The sequence below is a fragment of the Neohortaea acidophila genome, assembly GCF_010093505.1.
Source record: "Neohortaea acidophila strain CBS 113389 unplaced genomic scaffold BDY17scaffold_2, whole genome shotgun sequence".
Lineage (NCBI taxonomy): Eukaryota > Fungi > Ascomycota > Dothideomycetes > Mycosphaerellales > Teratosphaeriaceae > Neohortaea > Neohortaea acidophila.
The window spans coordinates 686727-708058 of NW_022985511.1; the positions used below are offsets into that span (position 1 = coordinate 686727).

Below are 21332 nucleotides of genomic sequence, written 5' to 3' on the forward strand. Positions count from 1 at the left end.
GGTACTGTAGACATCGTTAATCTTACCTTATCAACCATCAATATGTTGTGCGGCATTCGGTCTGAATGAAGATGGCTATTTTTGGGCTAGGCTTCGTATTATGTAAGCCGGCTGAATTGACTTCAGGTCATTTTCTTGCCAATACTCCCCCGATTATTTGTTGCCAATCCTCCTCCGATTATCTATTGCCAATCCTCCTCCATCGTTTCTTCCCGATACTCCTCTCGTATCGTGTACGGCTAACGAGAGGTGCTGAGTGATGAGCCCTCCCACGACACTCGCGACATTCCAACGACTATAAAGAGGAGGCCGAGAAAATGTCGACCGGCATCGGGTCTTTCGTCGCAGGAGGAGCAGCAGCTGTAGGCGCAGTATTCATAACTCATAGTGCGGAGACAACAAAAATTCGTTTGCAACTGCAGGGGGAGCTGCAAGCAAAGAATGAGGCGCGAGTTGTATATCGAGGGGTTTTCCACGGCATGCGGGTGATCCTCCAGAACGATGGCATTCGCGGACTGTATCGCGGCATCGGCGCCGGCGTGAGTCCTCTTTCCGGAAGCGCTCTTGACTGCACACAGGGCTGACCGAAAGACAGTGCATATATCAAATCGCGTACGTGGTCATTCAGCACCTGAGCCCTCCATTCTTCCTCTCTGACTGTTTTTAGCCTCAACGGTGCGCGGCTTTCGCTATACGAGCCTTTGAGGAAACAAGTCAACTCCCTCATCCTTACGCGATCGTTCTCCGGCGCGCACGACACAAGCATCACCAACCGCCAACTCCCGGCCGCGAACGTAATCGCCGGCGCTTCCAGTGGTGTAATTGGCGCCGCGGCTGGTTCTCCGTTTTTCCTGGTCAAGACGCGGCTACAATCATTTTCTCCATCCCTTCCCGTGGGAACACAGCATCAATATCGTAATGCTTGGGACGGGCTAACGCAGATCTACCGCAAGGAGGGCGTTGTGGGTCTGTACCGCGGCATCGGTCCTGCAATGGTACGCACGGCGTGCGGCAGCTCTGTCCAGCTACCCACCTATTTCCTTGCGAAACGCACAATCCAAAAACACGGAGGACTGGCCGACGGCACTCCGCTTCATTTGCTCTCCTCGACCTGCAGCGGATTTGTTGTTTGCATAGCCATGAACCCGAGTAAGATACCCCGAGCACTACCGCAACACCCATTCATGCTGACTTCAAGCTCCCAAAAGTGGACGTGATTATGTCGAGGATGTATAACCAGGAAGGAAATTTGCTATACAAAAATGGCGTGGACTGCATCATGAAGACCATCAAGACCGAGGGCATCACCGCGCTGTACAAAGGCTTCGGCGCCCACCTCGCTCGAATTCTGCCACACACAATCCTCACCCTCACATTTGCCGAGCAGACGAACAAGTTAATGCGAAGGCTGGAAGACAGGATACTCCCGGAGCGTATCAAGGAACAGATTTAGAGGAGAACCTTTTTGCATTCCAGCGTGGAGTTTCCAGACGGGGAAGGTCATATGGGGAATGCTCCATCCGCCGCATGCTGTACATAGCCGAATGCCAGACTCCATCAGCCCCGGGCTTCATGGAGCTACATGTACCTTTACCTCCCAATGCATAACGTTGCGATGCTTCGGCATCGGAGGTCAACAAAACAACCCGCGCCCGGTCTGGACGGCGCCTTGGCATGGCCCGGAACCCCGTTTTGCAAACCAGATACATCGGACTCGTTGAATCTTTGTTTCTTCACCTACCCTTCTATCACACATAAATTCACTTCCATCCTGCGGTATCTTCGCAATGTCTTCTTATATGGCCACTCTTCCCCGGCCAACAAAGACATATCATTCGCAAACGTACGACCGCATTTCCGTGCATCATGCGTTCAGCGGCAAGGGAAAATCTGTATTGATCTCTGGGGGCGCAAGTGGTCTCGGCTACGAAATGTCGAAAGCCTTCGCCAGAGCGGGAGTTGCTCGCATAGCCATTGTCTCCCGCTCGCTGGATGCACAGAAGGTCAAGTCGGACTTTGAAGCTGCGTACCCAGATGTCGAGATCCTGCCATATCAAGCTTCCATCACAGATCACGCCCGCATGGCTCAAGTGCTCGGAGAGCTTGGTACGATTGACGTGCTTGTTCTGAACGCAGCCTTCGCCCACGGCCGTGGCAACGCGATGCAACTCAGCCTGGAGGAGGTGCAAGAGTCGTTCAATGTCAACACGATCGCGGCCTTCAGCGTCACCCAGGCCTATCTCGCAATGCCGGCACCCCAAAAGAAAACTGTGATCAATGTATCTTCAGCAGCAGCACATATGACGGGTTCAAGACGAGTGGCGTACGGTGCGAGCAAAGCGGCTGGCGCCCAGCTGATGCAGAGCTTTGCTTCAGCCTTCCCCGATGGCGACATCCGAATATTCTCATTTCATCCGGGAGCATACTACACGCCTGGGGTTGCGAAGAACATTCCGAAAGACATGATGGTGTGGGAGGATGAGAGACTCCCGGCAGACTTCACGCTGTGGCTAGCCGGCGAGGAGAGCGACTTTCTCCATGGACGCCATGTGTGGGCCAACTATGATGTAGACGAGTTGATTGCGCTCAAGGAAAAGCTCAGGAAAGACCCCGACTTCTTAACGATTGGTCTTGTTGGCCTCTAGACGAAGAAGAAAATGGATTATCGAAAAGGCAGCTTCAATAATCAAACCATTGGTATCATTGGCAATCAAATAACTAGTATTTCTGCTTCACGAGGTCGGGAAATCGGCTCCCGCCGGTCTTTGTGCCCTCGAGTCTCGTCAACTCCATACTCACGTACCCCCTCACTCTCTGCGCCAGGTGGGAGGTAGGGAGACTCGGTTCCGTCATTTTCTTCACCAACTTCACTCGTGCATCATCATCGAAATTTGCGTGCAAGTTATAATGCTCACGGATGAGCCTTTGTGTTTCCGAGGACGTGGCCGGGCCGTAGATTTTGTGTGTGCAGCCTGCCAACGCACAGCTCCAGACATTTTCTTGCAGCTGGTCTGGTCGATGCAGCTTTCGGGCGGCAAACTCGCTGGCATCGGCTCCTCCCACGACATCTGCATTGGAGGAAGGCGAGCTGGGTATGTCAATACCCTCATCCAAGATGTCGTTGGGTAATACGTCTTCTTCGTCGCCTACAATTTCTGTCGGCTGTCTTTTCCTTGGGAGGCCTTTGCTGGATTTCTTAAGCCTCAGCCCTGATTTCTGTCGCCCTGTTTCCAGGTCGCTGTCTTGCATAGCGGGAGTACTAGGTTGCCAATCGTCGATATCTTGTTGGGTGAGATGCTTGTTTCGGATCGGCCGAGCGAGTTTTGCGGTAGAGAAAGAAGCCTTCTTTACCTTGGTCTTTGGCATGGCGGCTTTGAACGGCTTTCCTGTTATTTCGGAGACAGGCGGACTGCTGTCCAAACTGCTGTCCGAACTGGAACCGTTTGAAACATCGTCCACTAACCTCTGTTCCTGATTTCGTTTTCTTTTCAGACTCTTGGTTGTTGACGAGGATTTCGGCTTCTCTTTTGCTGTACCAGTGCCTTCTAACCGTTGCCTCACTTGTCGCCAATCCTCCCCAAATTTCTTGATGAGATGCAGCAGAAGCGGGTTCTGTGCCCACTTCGCATCTCTCATGCAGGACATCAGTGCCTGCCGGTGTTTATAAATCTTCCGTTGCGCCTCCGAGGCCCCCTTCGCCACACCCATGATTTCGATGGCATACTTTTCGAACAACTCTTGTGGGCTGTAATCGGGGAGAGTGATGGCGCTCTTCCCCTTCCCCTGCCGTCTTCTCGTGGTGTAGGCATCGATCACGAAATAGATGAGCGTGATGGCGTCGGTCATCTCCTCGTAGGCCGATTGGTACTCGCGACTCGGCTTTATCTTGAACCATCCAGCGTTTCCTGCCGCCCACACGGCCACCCCATCTGAATCGTCATAGGCGAATGTTCGCACGGCGATCTCGATGTACATCGGCCGTGGCTTTGAAGGTAAGAGCCATAGATGTGCGCGCTTTCTGGAAACCGCTTCAAGCTGACCAGTAACTCGAAGGGGATAGTGTTCGCTGGCGAGTAGGAGGCTGACGGACTGGGAATCAGAGGGGAGGGTGACTTTCGCATCATTCAGACGGTATTCGGGCCAGTTGTCGGGGGAAGCAGCTTGATCGCAAGCCGCAAGGACGGAAGATTCGGAAAGCGGCAGCTTGGAGCGACTCATTGCGATCGCATGAACGGCCAAGACAAGATATTGGCGGTCGTGAACATTCTCTCCAGCCTTTCACGGCGGGGAAGGTGGCTTTGGGGATGAAGACGGCGCGTGTCATGGCAAATCGCGATAGACTTTCGAACCCCACTGCCCTCTGCGGCCACGCGACGGCACGGCCCGCCTGCCAGGCGGGGAGTCGCCTGGCACTAGTGAAAGTCTATTGAGACTTGAAAGTGAATTTCGCGACTCGAGCTGCTGAGACGACTTCTACTCAACCCGACTCAATGAGATCTCGCACGCTCTGTCAAACGCTCAACAAGCTCAGTCCTAATGTGAGAATGGCTTCCAACGGTGGTGTTGCAGGCAAAATCCACGAAGGCGTCTTTGGTACAGTAGGGTTCTACTCCCTGCTACCTCAATCACTTCACTGACCAGATATCTTCACTAGCGATCAACAAACCCACCGGCATCAGCTCCGCAGAAGTTATTCGTGTCGTTCAGTCCCACCTCAAACCATCCGCCCTCTTTCAACCATGGCTAGCGCGTGAGCAAGCACGCAAAGATGGCGAATCACACAATCAGAAGCGCAAGCGGAAGAGTTGGAAACAACGACAGCCCTTGCAGGTCAAAATGGGGCATGGAGGAACGCTTGATCCGGAGGCATCTGGCGTGTTGATTCTGGGAGTGGGAAGCGGCACGAGATCACTCTCAACATTCCTCTCCTGCACGAAAAACTACCATGCCGTCCTTCTCTTCGGTGTTGCCAGCGATACTTACGATGCTGTGGGAAAGCGCGTGGCTGAGAAGCCGTACGACCACATCACCAAAGACGCTGTTGAAGAAGCATTGTCTAAATTCAGGGGCAAGATCATGCAACGGCCACCCATCTTCAGTGCGTTGAGAGTGCAGGGCAAGCGACTATACGAGTACGCTAGAGAAGGGATCGAAGTGCCAGTGGAAATTCAGGAGAGGCCGGTGGAAGTGTTGAGTCTGGAAATGGCGGAGTGGTTGCCAGGCGGGACACATGACTATCACTGGCCCACGGAAGAGGCTGAAGCACAGGAGAAAGCTGTGGCGCAGAATATGCTCAATGTGAAAGACGGAGACGCTTCATCCGGCGCGACATCAACTGGTGCGAAGCGGAAGCGAGATGCAGATGGCGAGGACCGTGGCACCGACGACGAAGATTCAGCATTGTCGAAGCGATCTAAAACATCCCCGGCGCAATCAAACGCCCTTGAAGACCGAATACCAGCAGGCACGAATGCCGGTGCACCATCAGATAATGGAGACTCCCAAAGACAACCTCAAGGCAATCCACGTTGTCCAGCACTTGCGGTCCGATTGAGAATGGAGGTCACTTCAGGCTTCTATGTTCGCAGTCTTTGCCACGATCTTGGGGCCGCCGTCGGATCCCTCGGTCTCATGGCGAGCCTCGTCCGTACGCGGCAGGGAGATTTCAAAATTGGCGAAAACGTTTTGGAGTACGACGAACTGGCAAAGGGTGAGGATGTCTGGGCTCCGAGGATCGCAAAGATGCTGGATGATTGGAAGACGACTCACGGCGGCAATGATTCCGAGGTCGAGAACGACTCATCTCGAAGGATGGGAAGCCGTCGAAATGACCGCTCCCGCGTGCCTAGACCGAAGATCGAAGAGGCACAGACGCGGCGCAGGAATAGTAGCAGCGAGGAAGATTAGAACGAAGAGGATCACCAGATGTTGATTATCTACCTTCCTGTCCTTTGACTCCACCGCCTCCAAGAAGATGTCATATCAAAGATTCAGGCAAATACCAAGACGAAGAGCTACTAATGCCTTCCAGCTTGTTATTTGCCAGCTCGCTTCTCTATTCTCACCAGCAAGGCCATGTTATTCTCAGCCTTGACAATATCCATAAAATAAAGCTGTACCGGTCCACAAGCCTGACTTCTTACAGTATATTAACAAACCGAGCACCTTCAGCGGGAAGGTCCCTCGAAATTCCCTCACAACAGTCGAATGATAAGCTCTACAGGAACCACGGCCGAAACAATCCGGCCCCGATCAGCTTCTTCCGCTCGAGATTGAGCACTGCCTCCTTCAACAGGTGTTTTTGAACCTTGCCTTGCGCACTCAACGGGAGCTCCTCAAACCCCAAGTCATCATGCAAATCGTAGACCGCCTTTAGCGCATAATCATCTCCGAGATTCTCCTGCACGATTTCTTTGACGTCCTCAGCTTGGCCACCTGTGACGATAGCGACAGGCACCTCCCCTTTGACAGCATCTGGTACCCCCAACACGGCGGCCGAGATGTCGCTTTGCCTGCTAAGGGTAGCCTCCACCACGGCAGGTGAGATGTTGATACCACTCTGTTTCACCACATCTTTTGTTCTGGAAACGATGAAGATGTGATCGTCCTCGTCCATCGTTGCTGTATCGCCTGTCTTGATCCAGGTACCCCATTCGTCTCGGACGAACTGTTCCGGCAGGTCGTCATTGAGGTAACGGTCAATCATCATAGGTCCCGCGACCAGCAGCTCACCCTCTTCGCCCCGAGGGAGGACCTTACCGTCGGAGTCACATATGCGGAGCCGGGCTCCTCTTGCGACTTTGCCCACGCTCACAATTGAATGAATAGTCTTTTTCCATTTGTTTTTGTCTTCCCCTTTCATTCCAGAAAATCCGGTTCCCTCGCTCATGCCGCTCACCGTCGATACTGAAGCGTGCGGAAACAGCTCTTCTGCCTTTTCAATCAGATCGATGGTGATGATATCGCCCCCCAGAACCACTCTTTTGACACTGGTGAGACTCGAGAAGTCCAAGTGGTGCTGAGCGGCCAGTAGTCTGACTTGCGCCGGCACAAGCAAGAGCATTTCCACGGAATGTGCCCCGACCGCTGCATGCAACGCTTCCAGTGTGAAATGGCTATGTGAGAGGACGACATGATGACCATACACAATAGCCATCGCGCCCATACAATTGTACACAGCCCTGCTAGATGGGCTCTGCACAGCGTAGGAGCTACCGATATCCGCAATCCACATTTGATTGTATGCTGCGGCGGTAATGTTGCGGACTGTCTGTGGACAACCCTTTGGACGGCCACTAGACGTGCCGCTGGTGAAGAGGACCAATGCCACGCGATCACCGCCTTGGTCGAGCTCTTCTTCCTCCTGCCCTGCAAGGACCTCGAGCGATTCGGCGCTGGGCTGCTCTGTTTTGGCCCATGACGTCCAACCAGGAGTTCGGGGATCCTCGGTGATGAATCGGTGAGCCAAAGAGAACCCGATGGAGCCTGTAGCCTCATCCACAGATTCTGCAGCTGCAGAGTCGGCGACGAGGACCATATCCGGAGTTGTGGTGCGAATGTAGTAGATAAACTCATCTCGCCGGCCATGCTTGACTAGGTCCCGGTCAAGCGCGACGAGAGTCAACTGCAGAATGAATGAAACCACGCGCACGATGTGCGTTTCGATGCCGTTCGGTATGAGCGCTGCGACTGTCATTCCTCGCTGGACGCCTGCATCTTGCATCGCTTTGGCAACGACCAGCGAGGCATGACGAAGTTCCCCAAATGTCCATTGTAGACAGTCGACGGGTGGTCGATGCAAACTGGTTGTGGACAGTAGGTTTGCGCAATGATCCGCGGCTTGGTGGCAGGCGGTTAGGACTGGCGCATCCAGTTTCTTTTGCGCTCCATCCTCGAACATCTGCCACGTGGACTTGATGATTGCTTCATCTGGTGAAAACACCTCTGACGGGCGGGCCATGGCGGGCGACAAAGAGACAGGAGACGCGGAAGATTGGGAGATCAGGACGAAAGGAACACGACAGAGACTTACTCGTTGCTTTGTGCCAATTTTCACCCCTTCAATCACGGCCTGCACTCCTCTTGTGGCTGCATTTTCGTTGCATGCGCAATGATGTAAGTACCTAACCTCGCGATGGTGGGATTGCGGTAGCGGCGCGTGCAGGTGGCGTGCAGCTCCTTCACCAACCTCTTCTGGGCACAGCACCTGCGCACACACGGGTACTCGGCAGTTCTTCACGTGGCCCACGGAGCAGATGCCACCGGTACGTTCCCAACGTGTCATGCTCGCATGACGAGCATCTTGCGGAAATTTGCTCGCTGCTGCGTCTACAGTAGGCCCTGCCAAAAATTCCGGCGTCTGCCTCGCCATCGAAAACGAGAATTGTCCCCTGTGGAAGATGAGCATCAATGCAGAACCTGCACGAGACGTTCAGTGTCAAAGAGATGGCAAGGCGGATGAGAGTGGATGCAAGCTAACGTCCAACCGCGCAGCATGCCGGGCGCTCTGAGGCGATTCAAGTTCTTCTCGCCGCCCCACGCTCGCAACGTCCAACCCAACCTCACAATCAAGTAGTACAAAGCAGGGGCATTGGCAAACAAGTGGTCGCACGCTTTAGATCAATGTAACAAGCACTGTGTAACCCTGGCAATGTTGTGGTCCTTTCACGGCACTTCTCTGGTGTTCTGTTATACGTCGCGGTAATTGTCACGGTTTCTTGTCTACTTAATCCACTCCCTCCACCCATCCACTCTCTCTTCCCTCCACCAATATCCTATACCTCGCACATCCCCTCCTTTCTATATATTGCATATCACACCGCTGTCGACAACCTTCAAAGTCGACTATACCGACCGAACCCCCACTATCTAGAAACCTGAACTATACGGAAGATTCAACCTATACCCTCACCTTAAGAAACGGATCAGCAGTCTAGATCGCTTCATCGCTCCGGAGTAGGTGCACACTCTCACTGCCCGGGGCACTATCGCCAACAACCCTCTGGGCATGACTCCGCCCCAACCTCTCTGCGTTTTGGAGTTGGAGCGACACCAAGAAGCCTCGATGCTAGCCCCCTTCTCCAAATGCTACAACACTTGAGGCAAGGTCGTGGCGACTTGGATTTACGGCGATCTGAAACGGCGTCATCGGAAATGCTGGAACGGCCAGGGCACCATCCTCGATGAGATGCAGAAGAGGCTCGCGTACATCGAGCTTTCCAGCAACAACGTCACCGGCAGCAGAGCCAACATGGCAAACTTCCTCACCGTCATGTCGTTGATCACCGACCACCTGCACGGCGTGTACGGCGACAAGATGCACGAGCAGGTTGCATTGATCACTCCGTACGCTCGCCAAAAGCAGATGTACGCCGTGGCCTTCAACCGCCTCCGTCATCTGCCAGGTTGGTCTGATGCTCACCCCCCAATGCTCGGGACTGAGGACTCTGTCGTCGAGTCGGAGCATAATCATGTCATTGTGGACTACGTTGCCTGCGTCCCCACCCACAAGGAGCTGGGCTTTCCATCAAGACTTGGAGCATGCTGGCTATGGTGGTGATGGTGAGGATGGTGAGGGTGGTGGGAATGCCGACTCGCTGGACTAGAGATCCCGAGTTCACTTTGAAGCGCAGCAGCAGAAGCCATGACAAGCACATAGCATCTCTTTGAGCAGCCGAACACGATTGTTACATACCTTGTTGCCAGTTGTCCACACTCGTTGCTCTCCATATTTGAGACTCTGATCCCGGAAGAAGGGAGAAGAGGAAAGAAAGAAGAGGAGAAAGAAGAAGGAGAAGAGAGAAAGAAAGTACGTCAACGGCAGATATTCTTTCCTACAAGAAAGGGAGAGGAAAGAGAAAAGGCCTGAGGGGCGCTGGAAGGAGGTGGAAGCGGAGTAGGCGGAGGAGGAGGACGCTCTTTAGCCCTTGTCCTTCAATCGGAGAGAGACGAGGCTGGCAGCAAGGAACGTGGAATTGTAATGTGCTTTTCGTGATGAACACTCTTACGGTCAATGCACTGTGAAGAGTGGACGTAGTGATAATCATACTCGATTAAAAGATGCTACTTGCGCGCCTCTTGACAATCAACTTTCTCCCACCCCTCTGCGCCGCACTCACTAGCCCTGGCCGTTGGAGATATCGCCGGTTAAGCTTGATCAGGTTGTTGCCTGAGATCGGCAGGCCAGTCGTTCTCGTGGATCGTCGGCTTGGGCTGACGGAATAGCACACCACCTTGGTCACAGATCGATCTGTATTCAACCAAGGGGCTGTCGGCCATGCGTTGTCCGGACAGGTCGACGCGATGATTGCGCGATTTCTTCTTCCGCACTCCGTCTCCCGAGCCCGGTGCACCCTTGTCTTGCGAAGATTCCGGTGCACTCTTGTCTTGCGAAGATGATGGATTCGCTTTCGCCGGCAGCTTAGGATCGAAGAAGTCGCTGCCCACAATCCACAGAACTTTGCGCGCTCGTGTAAAGGCAACGCAAGCTCGATCCTTCAAGCGCATGAACCCCAGGCCACCGTGCGTCTTTGACGTAACAACATAGTCGAGAATGACGTGGTCCCTCTCAACCCCGGCCGCCGAATCGACTGTAGTGACCAACGGTAGCTCTTTCTCCGACCAGCCAAGCAGTCGAAGACGGGCGAATGCCGAGATGTACATTCGCCTCTGGCGGGCGTAGGGAGTGATCAATGCCACAGAGTCGTTCATCTTATGCTGATATACCTTGCGCAGCGGCCCTTTGATGAGGTTCATGACGGTCAAGAAATTGGCCATGTTTGCGCGAGAGCCTCCAGATTCCGATGAACGTCGCAGATTTGGACCGGGGAGTTCGAAGTAAGCCAGTCGGAGCTGCGTGTCGCTCAAGCTTGCATCTTTGGGATGGTGGAAGAGCTCCCTCACCATGCTCTCGAACCCCGGCTCAAGCGCGAATTTGTCTTCATTCTCAAGGCTAGCAATTGGGATGTCGTAGAAGATGCGATTGACGTGTTCCCAGAGGACTGAGTGCATGCGAGCTTGTTGCGTGAGCTCGATGAATGGGAAGCCGGATCGAATGAGTCGTAGGAAGAGCGATAGGCGGATCTGAGCGCCGAACTCGTTGTAGGTGGCGCTGTCATGGTCTCCGTTGCTTCCGTGAACGGAGGGAGCGAATTGTTTCAAATCTCCGTACATCCAGATGGATACGATCTTGTGACCCCATGTCGGATAGCACTGTGCGAGGGGGGTGAGCAAGGACGCCTCATGAATTGTAGTCGCCTCGTCAACTTCTAGCCAGACTCGGTCTTGATCGCCGGACGCGAACCATCTCCTCACCTCGCGACTTCCACAATTGACGGCGGTGCAGAGAAGGACTTTCGCATTTGCAAGCACGTACCTACGACATGCCCGCCATGCTTGGTCCATCCATCTCCACTCATCTGGAGAGAACAAGGGGTCTGAAGAGGTCATGCCATCCACTTCTGCAGCGTAAGCGGAGCGCCGGAAATTCGCGCCTTGGGTAGCCTGGGGACCACCGGCCAGGGGCGTCCTGACGGGAGCGGTGGTTTTCTTGACACGTGCTTCGTGAGCTGAGTTGATTCTGCGCAGGCTATCGCGGAGATACGTGAAGACATCAACATCTTCGGGCCACTTGACGTCCAAGACAGGATCACCGGACTCTGTTTCGCCGTCGGTGAACCGTATGCGATAGACGGTACCCTGCTGCAGATGCTTCCGTATGTGGCCTTCCACGGAGTAGTCGTCTATCTCGAAAAGTGAAGGGTCGGCTATCTTCCGCTTGTGCTCCAGAATAGTCCAAATTGCCAGTTCTTCTTCCGAAAAGTTTCCAGCTTGACTCTTTTCGCCATGATCTGCCAGGGACAGCACTGACAGTTGCATGGCGTATGCTCGGACGGGAGGCTCATCATCCGGGTAATACTGCACGTAGGTCTTGCACAGAGTGTCCAGAACGATGTCGGTAGTGCTGATGTATGCCACTTTGTCTCCGGCTTTCACTGCAGCGTGACCTTTGTGAACTTGCAAAAGAGTCTTTCCAGAGCCGCCGCAGCCGGCGACGAGACCCGTGCGGAATTTCACTGCTGTTGACATGTCGATAACCTTTGCTTGCATTGGTGTCCACGCTTCCTTCATCTTCAGCTCCTCGATGGCTTCCTTGGCCAATTCTTGATTGCTGCATCCTGCCCATGGATTGCTGGCTCCTTCTGTGAGGCCGTCGTAAAGAAGCAGGGGCAGTAGGTTGCCGCCCGATCCCTCTAATGCCTCTACATCATACGCCTTGTGAATGGCGTCGAGGTGAGAAGCAATGATCGAGTCGTTGATTCTTACGTCGATTCGTACCTTGAATCGACGTGCATTGATGGCTTGCAATCCGGCAGTGGCATAGGAATTCAAGGTCGTAGCATACTTGGCATTCACCAGGACGTGAATCGACGAGGGAGGCAATACACCCAGATTCAAATCTGTCGTGATTCCCCGGACAGTGACATCTTCGAGTTCGGCCTGCCCTTCGATGTGGAGCTCGAGCTTGGTATTGGGGTGAAGGGTTCGAACATTGCTCTCCAAGCCACTGTCGGGTATCGAGCTCAAGCGGATCGCAATAACGACGCTGTCAGCTACACTGTGGACGGTACAGACGTGAGTGTCGTTCTCCAGCGCCTTGAGTCGCTTGCACTCTTCGATGAAATCCAGGTGATGGCCATAACCGAGAGCAATCTCGCCATGCGTATTGTCGATGAAGCGATTAGCCGCGGGAATGGCGACAAAAGGCGTTTGTGCAGTAACAATGGTGTGACGAGAAAACATGGCATTGTGCCGGACGTTGGCGCGCTCGGAACTGCCCGGCTTGTACGCAAAGAAGTTCTTTCCTCTCCGCAAAGCACGGGAGACAGGGGTTTCGGTGGTAGCTTGGAGAGCCGGAAATTGTTCAAGAGCTTGTTGAAGTGCGAGAACTTCACCGTCGGCCTCTGCTCTCGCAGCTTCGTGTCGGAAAGGGTTAAGTCGAATGTTCACCTTCGTGCCCGACGTCTCGCAGACTGCTCCCAGGACTTTGAAGAAATCGCGCTCAGTGGAGGTGAGCGATGGGAAGTCTGGAGGGGGATTGAAATTGGTCACCACCGCGTAGTCGACGACGAATGACATTTCAATGTAGTATTCATCCGGGTCTGGAACTTCCACAGCGGTCTTGTTCTTTCCATGGACCTCGAGGTGCTTCCACGCGATCTCAAATGTGCCTGGTCGTATACAGTGGACGCGCTTGCCGGACTTGTGATCGTAGACGGTATTGAAGAAGAAAAGGACATTGCCGTTATGCTCGTGCGGATGGCGATTGGTTTTGCGATTCTTCATGCCACGGTGCAGGTGGAAACTGAGCTTGATTGCTGGTGCAATGGAAAGTCTGCTGAAGAATCCAAGAAGCTTGACTTCGCCTTCTGGTACCTTCTCGGCGTCGTAGGGTGCATCGAGAGACTTTCCGGACGGGAGGAAGTGGTTTCGTGGCATCTCCTCCGTCCGAAAGTAGGCGATACTGCAAGGCCAATCTCTGACGCCGAAGTAGTCAATGCCGTCCGAGGCCTTCACTTTCATGAGCTTCACCAACGCAGCTTCTTCATGCTCTTCGTGCATTGCTTCGTGATGTCCTGGCATTTTGGCGATGACCATGGGAAGTGGCAGTCGGTGTCCGTCGAATTGGTGACTGTTGTCAGCCTCGTCAGGGTCTTCTCGAGTTGTGGCCACAACATCGTTGGTGTGAGCATCCGCGTGAGGTCCCGGTGTGTCCGTGTCATCCTGTAGCGTTGCCATGGCTGTGTGCGTTGCGCGAGGAGGAGGCTTGGCGTAAGGAGGAAGTTTGGCGTAAAGATGAGGCTTGGTGTGGTGTGAGAAGAAGGTTTGGTGCTGAAAGCGAGGCTTGTTGTGGTGTGAAAACTTTGACGTGAGGATGAAACAGCGCGGATGAAACTGACCGAATCGTTGTCGAGTGTGAGGTGAGATTGGCCAGGCGAAGTGAGCGAAGAGGGCGACGGCGAAGTGAGGAACGGCGCAGGTTGTGGCGTGTGAACCAGAGGTTGAAAGGTGGCGGCAAGGAAGTGAGAAGAAGGAGGAGATGGGTGGTGTTGGTGGTTTCAATTAGCCCATTGAAGGGGGACCAGGGTCGGCGAACCCTCGAGGGTGGTAGTTGAATAGCCCTTTGCAGGGGGGCGAGAGTCGGTGAACTCTCAGGGGTGGTGGTAGGCGGCAAGGAGGTGAGGGAGAGGAAATAGGGGTGGGTGGTGATTTGAAAGCCCAGTGAAGGGGGACCAGGGTCGGCGAACCCTCGAGGGTGGTAGTTGAATGGCCCTTTGCAGGGGGGAAGAGCAAGAGGGGCGACGATGGGTGAATCGTCGACTGAAGATTCAAGAAATTGAAAATTCAAAGGTCTGTAGGAGGTGTGCGGCAGTATGACTGCCAAGAAAGTCTAATCGAGCGCGTTCTGATGACTCGCGCGGACGAGTGAGGTTTCTGGAAGGTTCCAGCGTCACCGTGAGTTCGGTTGCTGGGGGGGCGGAAGGCGGGAGCGGAAGACGGAGAGGATTGGAGGGACGATGATTAGTCATGGACGGCGTCGCAGCAGGGTCTTGAAACATCGAGGCATTTCGTAGTCTCTTACTAGGAGTAAGTTGAGATGTGTTCGCGTGATTGGAAACGTCAAACCGCCCTGACGGGCCTGGTCGCGATGACCATCCCCAATGTTCGCTACGCTGGCACATTGTGATCCATGTTCCAGGATATGGTATCGTCCCTCCCGGATGTATTTGGAATCTTCTCTTATAGCTCATGCGTCTTCTTACTTTATTTGGCCTTCTTACGGCAACACAGAGTACCGCAGGCGACTCCCTGATGTATGAAACCCAGAGGTGGCCAGCATCAAGCTGATAGTCTTCGTGCGACATCGTGCCTCTTGAATGGTTGAGACAGTGGCAATGCAGAAGATGTTCGAATTGGCTGAGGAGTACCGGTCTACTGTGGTGATGTCAACGGGTGGTCCGATGTACGTTTGGAAATCAGCTGCTGTCACCGGGGAAGAGGGAAAGATACTGCATCAATACGCCGCCGAGTTGCAGTCTACCATGCTATGATGGCGCATTTTATCGCTGTCGCTCGATTCCTCGATGTTCGCAGCGCGACGAGACCTACATTCCAGTCGAATACAGCGATGCGGCGGCCAGGTGCTGAAGAAGACACAAATGCGCGTACGAGAAGGCAAGCGATGGTGAGAGTTCACAACCTTGTCCGAGAACAAGTACTACCCAGTCGCACAGTTTTGCAGATGCACTGAAGCGTGGGGTGAGGGGGTTGAGCGCAGGAAAAGGCGTGGTCTTGTTCGGGAGGGATGAAGTGAAGTCAAACGCGGGACTTTGGGCTGGGTTGAGAGTGGAGCAACCCCAGCTTGCCCGGCTTGCCCAGATACGAGAAAGACGCATCGACATCGCAGCGTTCGGGCGGCAGGTCGCAACGCGCGAAAGCAAAATGCAGAGGCGTTTACACCACTCAGTAGCTCTGGGGAAAAAGACAATTCCACATTAATCAAATCGATACTTTTCACTGCCGCTTGGAAATCTCGCCGGAAAACAACAGCACGCCCCCCAGCCCCGACCCCGCGCACGCCCCAACTCACTCGCTCGTCGTGGACCTAGAAAGCAGCAAACCCTCCACGCACCTCAGCAATCCATGTGCATCAGCGAGCAGGCCGCGCATCGCACGTCTAATTCCTGAGTCCCTTCCGAAAGCCCGCTTCCTACTCGGTAGCAAAAGAAGACCAGTCCTCTGCTCCCATTGAGGGCCATGAACGATACCGGCCAGAGAGGATCAGACGCTCGGGAATCCAGTGGTGAGCAGCAGTATCCTCGAGCATCAGGGTTGCGGTGGATGATGGTGAGTGCGGTTCGCGCGGCCTGGATAAAAGACATGCAGTCTCCTCGCCGTGCAAGTCTTGGAACCATCCGTCTTTTCCCTTTCTCCCTATCTGCGTGCGTGCTCGCTCGCCTCTTCGTCATCATACATGCTAATAGAATGGAATGCCATTAATCAAACACACGCACAGCCCTCCTCGTCGTCGGACATGGAATGGAAGTATTAAGCCCAAACTCGTAGCTGCGTCACGGATTAGTCTAACGTCCTTAGTCTGCCAGATTTTGCGGGACAAACTCACCATCGAATCCCAAGAGCCCGTGCAGAGGGAGATGGCATCGTTGCTCACGCCCAGACAGCTCACGCGGTTGTCGTGGCCCGCGAGAGTGCCCACTCGCTCGCCGCGGAGGACGTCCCATACCTACACCAGTTGTGATTAGCAGTTGCTCCATACAATCTGTAGAAATTGGGACAAGTGGTCTCACCTTGCACTCAAAGTCGTCGTAGCCTGCGAATAATAGTCTGCCCGACACGGAGAAGGCGACGGAGGTGATGCCGCACACTGGCTCGCCGATCTGTAGAAGCATTAGCGAATTAGATCCTGTACTTCACTCCTTACAAGGTGTTCTTACAGTATAACTCTGCAACTCCCGATCTGCACGGATATCAAACAGCCTGCACGAAGCATCGTCCGATCCGGTGCCAAAAGCATTGCCATTGGGAAAGAACTGAATGGCGTTGATATCGGAGTCATGCGCCGCAAACGTCTGGCTGCACTTTTGCTGTCGAATATCCCACAATTTGGCAAAGGCATCACACGCGCCGGACACGAACTGGTTGTTGTCGAGCGGGTTGATGCTCAAGCTCATCACGTCGCCCAGGTGGTCGGCAAACTCGGTAATCTTCTGCCCCGTCTCGATATCCCATAGACAGCAGGTCATGTCGCCAGAGGAAGTGAGGATGCGGCGGTCGTTGATGAAGCGACAGCAGCTGAGGTAGCCGGAGTGCCCGCTGAGCTCGCGCGCCACTCGCGTCGGCCCTTCTCGCGCAGAGAGGTTGTAGATGGAGCAGATGTTGTCGAGGCCGCCGCAAGCCACGTAGTTGCCGCTGGGCGAGTAGGCGCACGTCATGACCCACGAGGAGCGCAGGGGAATGGCATGGACTTTGTTGGTGGTGTACGCATCCCAAATGATGAGCTTGCCGTCTTGCGAGGCAGACACGAGATGTCGGCGGTCCGTCGACCAGTGCATGGCGTAGATTTTGGCCAGATGGCCTTTGAGGGTGCGCTTGGTGCGCATGCCGAGGCGGGGAAGCTGTTCGGTGCGTTGTCGCGCGACATCTCGTACTGTGGGGTGGTAAAACGTGGTCAGCTATGCAAAGATCGGGCGCAAGGCTTGCAACAGGGGAAGCAGATAGCCAAAGGACAATGAAGGGGCCGGGGGACAAACACGCACATGTGGTATCGGCGAGCTCATCCTTCTTGCGCTTTATCCTGTCCTTGAGCGCCTCGGCGTCGCGGCGAGCAATTTGGATCTTCTGCTGAATGGACTCTGTATTGGCGTCGGCCATGGCGCGCGCTCGTGTCTCGGCCGGGGCCGACGGTTTTTCAACACCCGGAGTGCGCGGTGGCCGCCAGGGCAGATGGAGTCAGGTGAGACGAGGAAGATGCGAGAGGATTGACGCTGGCGTGCGGATGCAAACGAGCGACAAGAGGTGAGATGTTGATTGGGACTTCGAGTGTTGCGGCGCGGAGCTTGCACCAATTGGGTGGAGAGCTTGCTGGGATTGGGAGAGGAGAGGGAGCGCCGAGCGGCGGTGTTTGCGACGGGGAAGGAAGCAAAGGACGGTGGTGAGCTTGCTGCTGTGGCTGGCGAGGGAGCGGGGAAGACCAGCCAGGTATGCTGTCAACGGTAGAGGGCGGTGTGTGGAGAGGGTGAGGCGAACAGGGAGGGAGGTGGGACGGGCAGGGTGAGGTGAGGGTGGAGTGTGGAGAGCAGGAGGACGACGGCGACGGCACAGCAAGCTCACACACACGCCGACTGGTGAGGAAGGAGCGCGGCACAGAAACCCAAGCCGACCGGTGGTCCGTGCGCCCAAATGCTCACGCCGCCGTCCACCCACCTGCGCTGTCCAAACTCTATCCATCCCTGCGATGCACCTAATTTGCCATCGTGCATTGATACGGGCGGGGAGGAGCGATTGCTGGTGCGGTGCAGCCCGCCTCAAGCTCGAGAAACACCAAAGAGCTTCACATCGGTGGCGTCGGGTCGGCAACGCAGCAGAAGGTCGACGCGAATTGGCGGGCTCGGCAGATGATCGCCTAGGGGGAAACGCCTGTCAAACCCGCTGCGATCCCCGGCCGGGACATAGCGCCACCGGTGTCGTGCTAATGCGGGCGATAATCAAAGCCTGATTACCCACCCCCGTGGCACCGGCCTCGCCTATCAAAAGCCAATGCCGTTGCCTGCGTCCTCCTGTTCTCTGCAGACCGCAGTACGCCTGATGTGAGGTGAGAAGCGATGGAAGCGTTCTGCCGATGGAGCCATCTCGAATGCATGCGTATATCTCCATCCCTTCACTGCATCGTCAACACGGGTCCGTTGTTTGGTGCGCGCTTATCAATCCAAGCACTGCTACTTCACATAGCCTCGTCTATCGCCTCTCGGCTTATTCCCCATACTTGCCCGTCAAGAAACCCGCCACGGTAACCAGCACCTTCTCACGCAACTCCCCTTCCAAATGACACATGTGCCCACCACCGGGAAACGTCACCCAACGCACGCGCGGAATGAGCTCAAAAAACGGCGCGCACACCGCGTCGCTCGCCGTATCAAACTCGGCATTGTAGCTGAGGGTAGGAACGTTGATGTTCGGCAAGCGCTCCACGCACGTCCACTCCGACAGCGTGCCGGTACATTTGTTAGGCCCTGGGCCATACATGGACCGAAAGGAAGTAGGATCCTCCGCCTGATGTTTCATGCGCATCTCCAGCTCCGGCGGCGGGAACGGCTCGAGGCGGTAGAAGTGGCGTTTGAGCAAGACGAGGCCCGCAGCCCTGCACTCCGGCGAGTCGTAAGCGTCGTTGTGCTTGGCGTCTTCCATTGCCTTGCGCTGTTCGGGAGGAAAGTGCGCGATCAGTGAATCCATTGATGCCGAGAAGGCTCTGGCCGACGCCGTTGAACACGCAATGACCAAGCGGCGTAGCCCGCGGGGACGCTGAGTGGCGTACGCCGCAGCCAGCATGCCGCCCCAGCTGTGTCCCAAGATATCGAAGCCGGAGGGCAAGTCGTGAAGTCCAAGGTGCTCGATGATATTCTCCAGCTCCGCAACGAATCTAGCCTCGCTCCACACTTCAGCGTCACCGAGGAACTGGCGAAGACGCGTTGATGCTCCGCAGCCAATCTGGTCGTAGAAGATGACGGGAATGCCGTAGCGCGGCCAGAGGTTTGCAAAGGTGATGAGGTATTCATGTCCGGATCCGGGACCGCCATGGAGGGCTAGAAGAGGAGGCACGCCGCAGGTCAGGTCGCCGAAGATCTTGTAGCTCGTAAAGCATTCCGTATCTGGGCGTGATGGGAGTCGGAAGGCTACTTTGCCCTCTTTCGTTGGGGTTAGATCCATGTTTGCAAAGGCTGTGATTGGAATGTAAGGACTGAAGTCATTTGTGTCTGCAGAGGGCCTTTGATTCTTATACTGCCATAGGTTCTACAGTAAGCACTACCTAGGCTGGTAGATCCGGACCCGAAGCCCTCAGTCAGCGTGAGGTAATTGGGGAGTCAAAAATCCACAACGATAATCCACGCAGGAACACGTTGCAACAATAGAAACTCAGCACTCAAATCAACAGTATACAATCTATCTCCCCCTAGCCAGTCAAGAACCGCTCCGCCCCCCAATAATCATCATTGAACCTCACCGCCGTAATCCTCACCGGAATGCCCGCCCCATACGCCTCAATCATCTGCCCATTACCCGCATACATGGCATCATGATATACCGTCTGCGGATCGCTCAAATTCGTCGCATAGAAGATGATATCACCCGGCTGCAGATCCGCGCGCGCAACGCTTGTCCCCTGCACCCCGTGGCCAGTGTAGTTGGAGTCGGCCTGCGCACTCGCATCTCTGCCGATCAGGATGCCGTTGGCGTGATAGATGGTGTGCGTTAGGCCGGCGCAGTCGACGGAGTAGCCTGACGTTCCACCCCAGAGATAGGGGAGGCCGATGAAGCGTTGAGCGGCGTCCACCAGTGTTTGGCCCTTGGGATACGGGATAGCGGTCTCCGAGGAGTAGACTGAAGCATCGCTTGTGGAAAGGTAGGCTGAGCCGCCGCTCGGCACGGCGACTTGTATGGCGTCGCTAGTTTGTCCGATGACGGGCAATCTCGTGTCGTAGCTGACGCTCATGAAGACGTCGCTCATGTCCGCATCGCGGTAAATGTTAACCGAGGTGGCATTGTCGACCAGGGCAAAGGGCATGCTGGATTGCAGCGCTCCAAACCCAGTGTCGAGGGAGACTTGCGCCGCCGGCACCCACCCTGGATAGCCCAGCTTGTTCTTAGGCGTGGGCTGGCCGGTGGCGGCAATATGGTACCAACCGTCTTTGGCGTCGAGGATGTACACGAGGTCGCCATAGAGCGCTTGGCTCTGGGTGCGGTCTTGGGTCGTGAGGTTGAGGAACTGCTTGAGTGTCATGTCGTGTAGCCATTCCTCTGGATTGGCTGGGTTGGTCAGGGCTGGTGCATCGACCGGCCGTGGTTTATGGGGGTTTGTCCATAGTGTGGCGACGTCGACGGAGATGTAGCCAATTTGATGAGATGTACTGCGAGGCTGAAGCCGCGTTGGGTGTGCGTCCAGCGAAGCGGCGAGAGCGAGGAGAGTGGTGATGAATCGAGTATACATGTTGGACGAAGTGCACTTGCGTAGAATATCGTAGTCCCATTTCCTCAGACAGCTCAGCGATCGCTCGCATTATTAAGGAAGTTGCGGCCTTGCGGGGTTTCAACGACAGAATGGCACTGTATCTGGAGAATGTTACATGGTGTCCGGGTAATCAGCGTATAGCGCAGCTTGGCAGCTGGAGAGGCCAATCAAGCCCATGGCGATTGTCGGGCATACAGTTGCCCAAAGTCGACCAAGATCTGCGTTATTTTGGACGGAAGCGAGTTGGTGTATCAGCTTGTCGACGAGAAGGGACTTGGACTGACTCGTGGACCATGCCTCGCATTGTCTGAATCAAGCAGCCCGATCGTACGTCGCTGTCAGGCTCAGGAGCCATCTGCCATCTGGCTGAGTCCGAGGACCGTGACCGAGCGGTGAAATGCATCATTTTGTAGTATAGCTCATGCGGGAGGAAGTAAGATTAGACAATTGGACGGGCGAGGTACAAGCCATTACGGTATCGGTATGAGGTGTCAGACCATCGGGGCTCGGACTTCACGTGATGTCTTGT

The 21332-nt window shown here is 54.9% G+C and overlaps 11 protein-coding genes across 11 annotated transcripts; 4 read left to right on the forward strand and 7 right to left on the reverse strand.

Annotated features, from left to right (window-relative positions):
* The first annotated feature begins 94 nt into the window (after window positions 1–94).
* BDY17DRAFT_291093 (mitochondrial carrier domain-containing protein) lies at window positions 95–1817 on the forward strand. Its single transcript, XM_033732616.1, has 4 exons — window positions 95–539; window positions 596–612; window positions 668–1149; window positions 1209–1817. The coding sequence occupies exons 1-4, from the start codon at window positions 318–320 to the stop codon at window positions 1451–1453; spliced, it is 966 nt and encodes a 321-aa protein (XP_033592792.1). The 5' UTR covers window positions 95–317; the 3' UTR covers window positions 1454–1817.
* BDY17DRAFT_291096 (putative short-chain dehydrogenase) lies at window positions 1740–2717 on the forward strand. The gene has a single exon (XM_033732617.1). It carries the CDS (start codon window positions 1788–1790, stop codon window positions 2643–2645), a length of 858 nt encoding a protein of 285 aa, XP_033592793.1. The 5' UTR covers window positions 1740–1787; the 3' UTR covers window positions 2646–2717.
* On the reverse strand, window positions 2718–4309 carry BDY17DRAFT_291097 (uncharacterized protein; the record flags this gene model as incomplete). The annotated part of the gene is made up of 1 exon (XM_033732618.1): window positions 2718–4309. Exon 1 carries the CDS (start codon window positions 4216–4218, stop codon window positions 2719–2721), a length of 1500 nt encoding a protein of 499 aa, XP_033592794.1. The 5' UTR covers window positions 4219–4309.
* Window positions 4310–4544: 235 nt separating this feature from the next.
* On the forward strand, window positions 4545–5907 carry BDY17DRAFT_321041 (pseudouridine synthase; the record flags this gene model as incomplete). Its single annotated transcript, XM_033736544.1, has 2 exons — window positions 4545–4593; window positions 4655–5907. The coding sequence occupies 2 exons, from the start codon at window positions 4545–4547 to the stop codon at window positions 5905–5907; spliced, it is 1302 nt and encodes a 433-aa protein (XP_033592795.1).
* A 155-nt stretch (window positions 5908–6062) lies between these two features.
* BDY17DRAFT_73190 (uncharacterized protein) lies at window positions 6063–8033 on the reverse strand. Its single transcript, XM_033738660.1, has one exon. It carries the CDS (start codon window positions 7958–7960, stop codon window positions 6218–6220), a length of 1743 nt encoding a protein of 580 aa, XP_033592796.1. The 5' UTR covers window positions 7961–8033; the 3' UTR covers window positions 6063–6217.
* A 1217-nt stretch (window positions 8034–9250) lies between these two features.
* Window positions 9251–9559, forward strand: BDY17DRAFT_307757 (uncharacterized protein; the record flags this gene model as incomplete). The annotated part of the gene is made up of 1 exon (XM_033735137.1): window positions 9251–9559. One exon carries the CDS (start codon window positions 9251–9253, stop codon window positions 9557–9559), a length of 309 nt encoding a protein of 102 aa, XP_033592797.1.
* Window positions 9560–9986: 427 nt separating this feature from the next.
* BDY17DRAFT_291102 (P-loop containing nucleoside triphosphate hydrolase protein) lies at window positions 9987–14205 on the reverse strand. The gene has a single exon (XM_033732619.1). The coding sequence runs from the start codon at window positions 13795–13797 to the stop codon at window positions 10147–10149; it is 3651 nt and encodes a 1216-aa protein (XP_033592798.1). The 5' UTR covers window positions 13798–14205; the 3' UTR covers window positions 9987–10146.
* Window positions 14121–15748, reverse strand: BDY17DRAFT_73408 (uncharacterized protein). Its single transcript, XM_033738661.1, has 2 exons — window positions 15169–15748; window positions 14121–14994 (listed from the first exon to the last, which is right to left on the reverse strand). Exons 1-2 carry the CDS (start codon window positions 15459–15461, stop codon window positions 14388–14390), a joined length of 900 nt encoding a protein of 299 aa, XP_033592799.1. The 5' UTR covers window positions 15462–15748; the 3' UTR covers window positions 14121–14387.
* A 359-nt stretch (window positions 15749–16107) lies between these two features.
* On the reverse strand, window positions 16108–17451 carry BDY17DRAFT_315144 (guanine nucleotide-binding protein-like protein subunit beta 1; the record flags this gene model as incomplete). The annotated part of the gene is made up of 5 exons (XM_033735885.1): window positions 16108–16125; window positions 16184–16303; window positions 16368–16457; window positions 16515–17227; window positions 17337–17451. 5 exons carry the CDS (start codon window positions 17449–17451, stop codon window positions 16108–16110), a joined length of 1056 nt encoding a protein of 351 aa, XP_033592800.1.
* A 1098-nt stretch (window positions 17452–18549) lies between these two features.
* Window positions 18550–19503, reverse strand: BDY17DRAFT_315145 (proline-specific peptidase; the record flags this gene model as incomplete). Its single annotated transcript, XM_033735886.1, has 1 exon — window positions 18550–19503. One exon carries the CDS (start codon window positions 19501–19503, stop codon window positions 18550–18552), a length of 954 nt encoding a protein of 317 aa, XP_033592801.1.
* Window positions 19504–19747: 244 nt separating this feature from the next.
* On the reverse strand, window positions 19748–20782 carry BDY17DRAFT_307761 (Polysugar degrading enzyme; the record flags this gene model as incomplete). Its single annotated transcript, XM_033735138.1, has 1 exon — window positions 19748–20782. One exon carries the CDS (start codon window positions 20780–20782, stop codon window positions 19748–19750), a length of 1035 nt encoding a protein of 344 aa, XP_033592802.1.
* Between the last annotated feature and the right edge of the window lie 550 nt (window positions 20783–21332).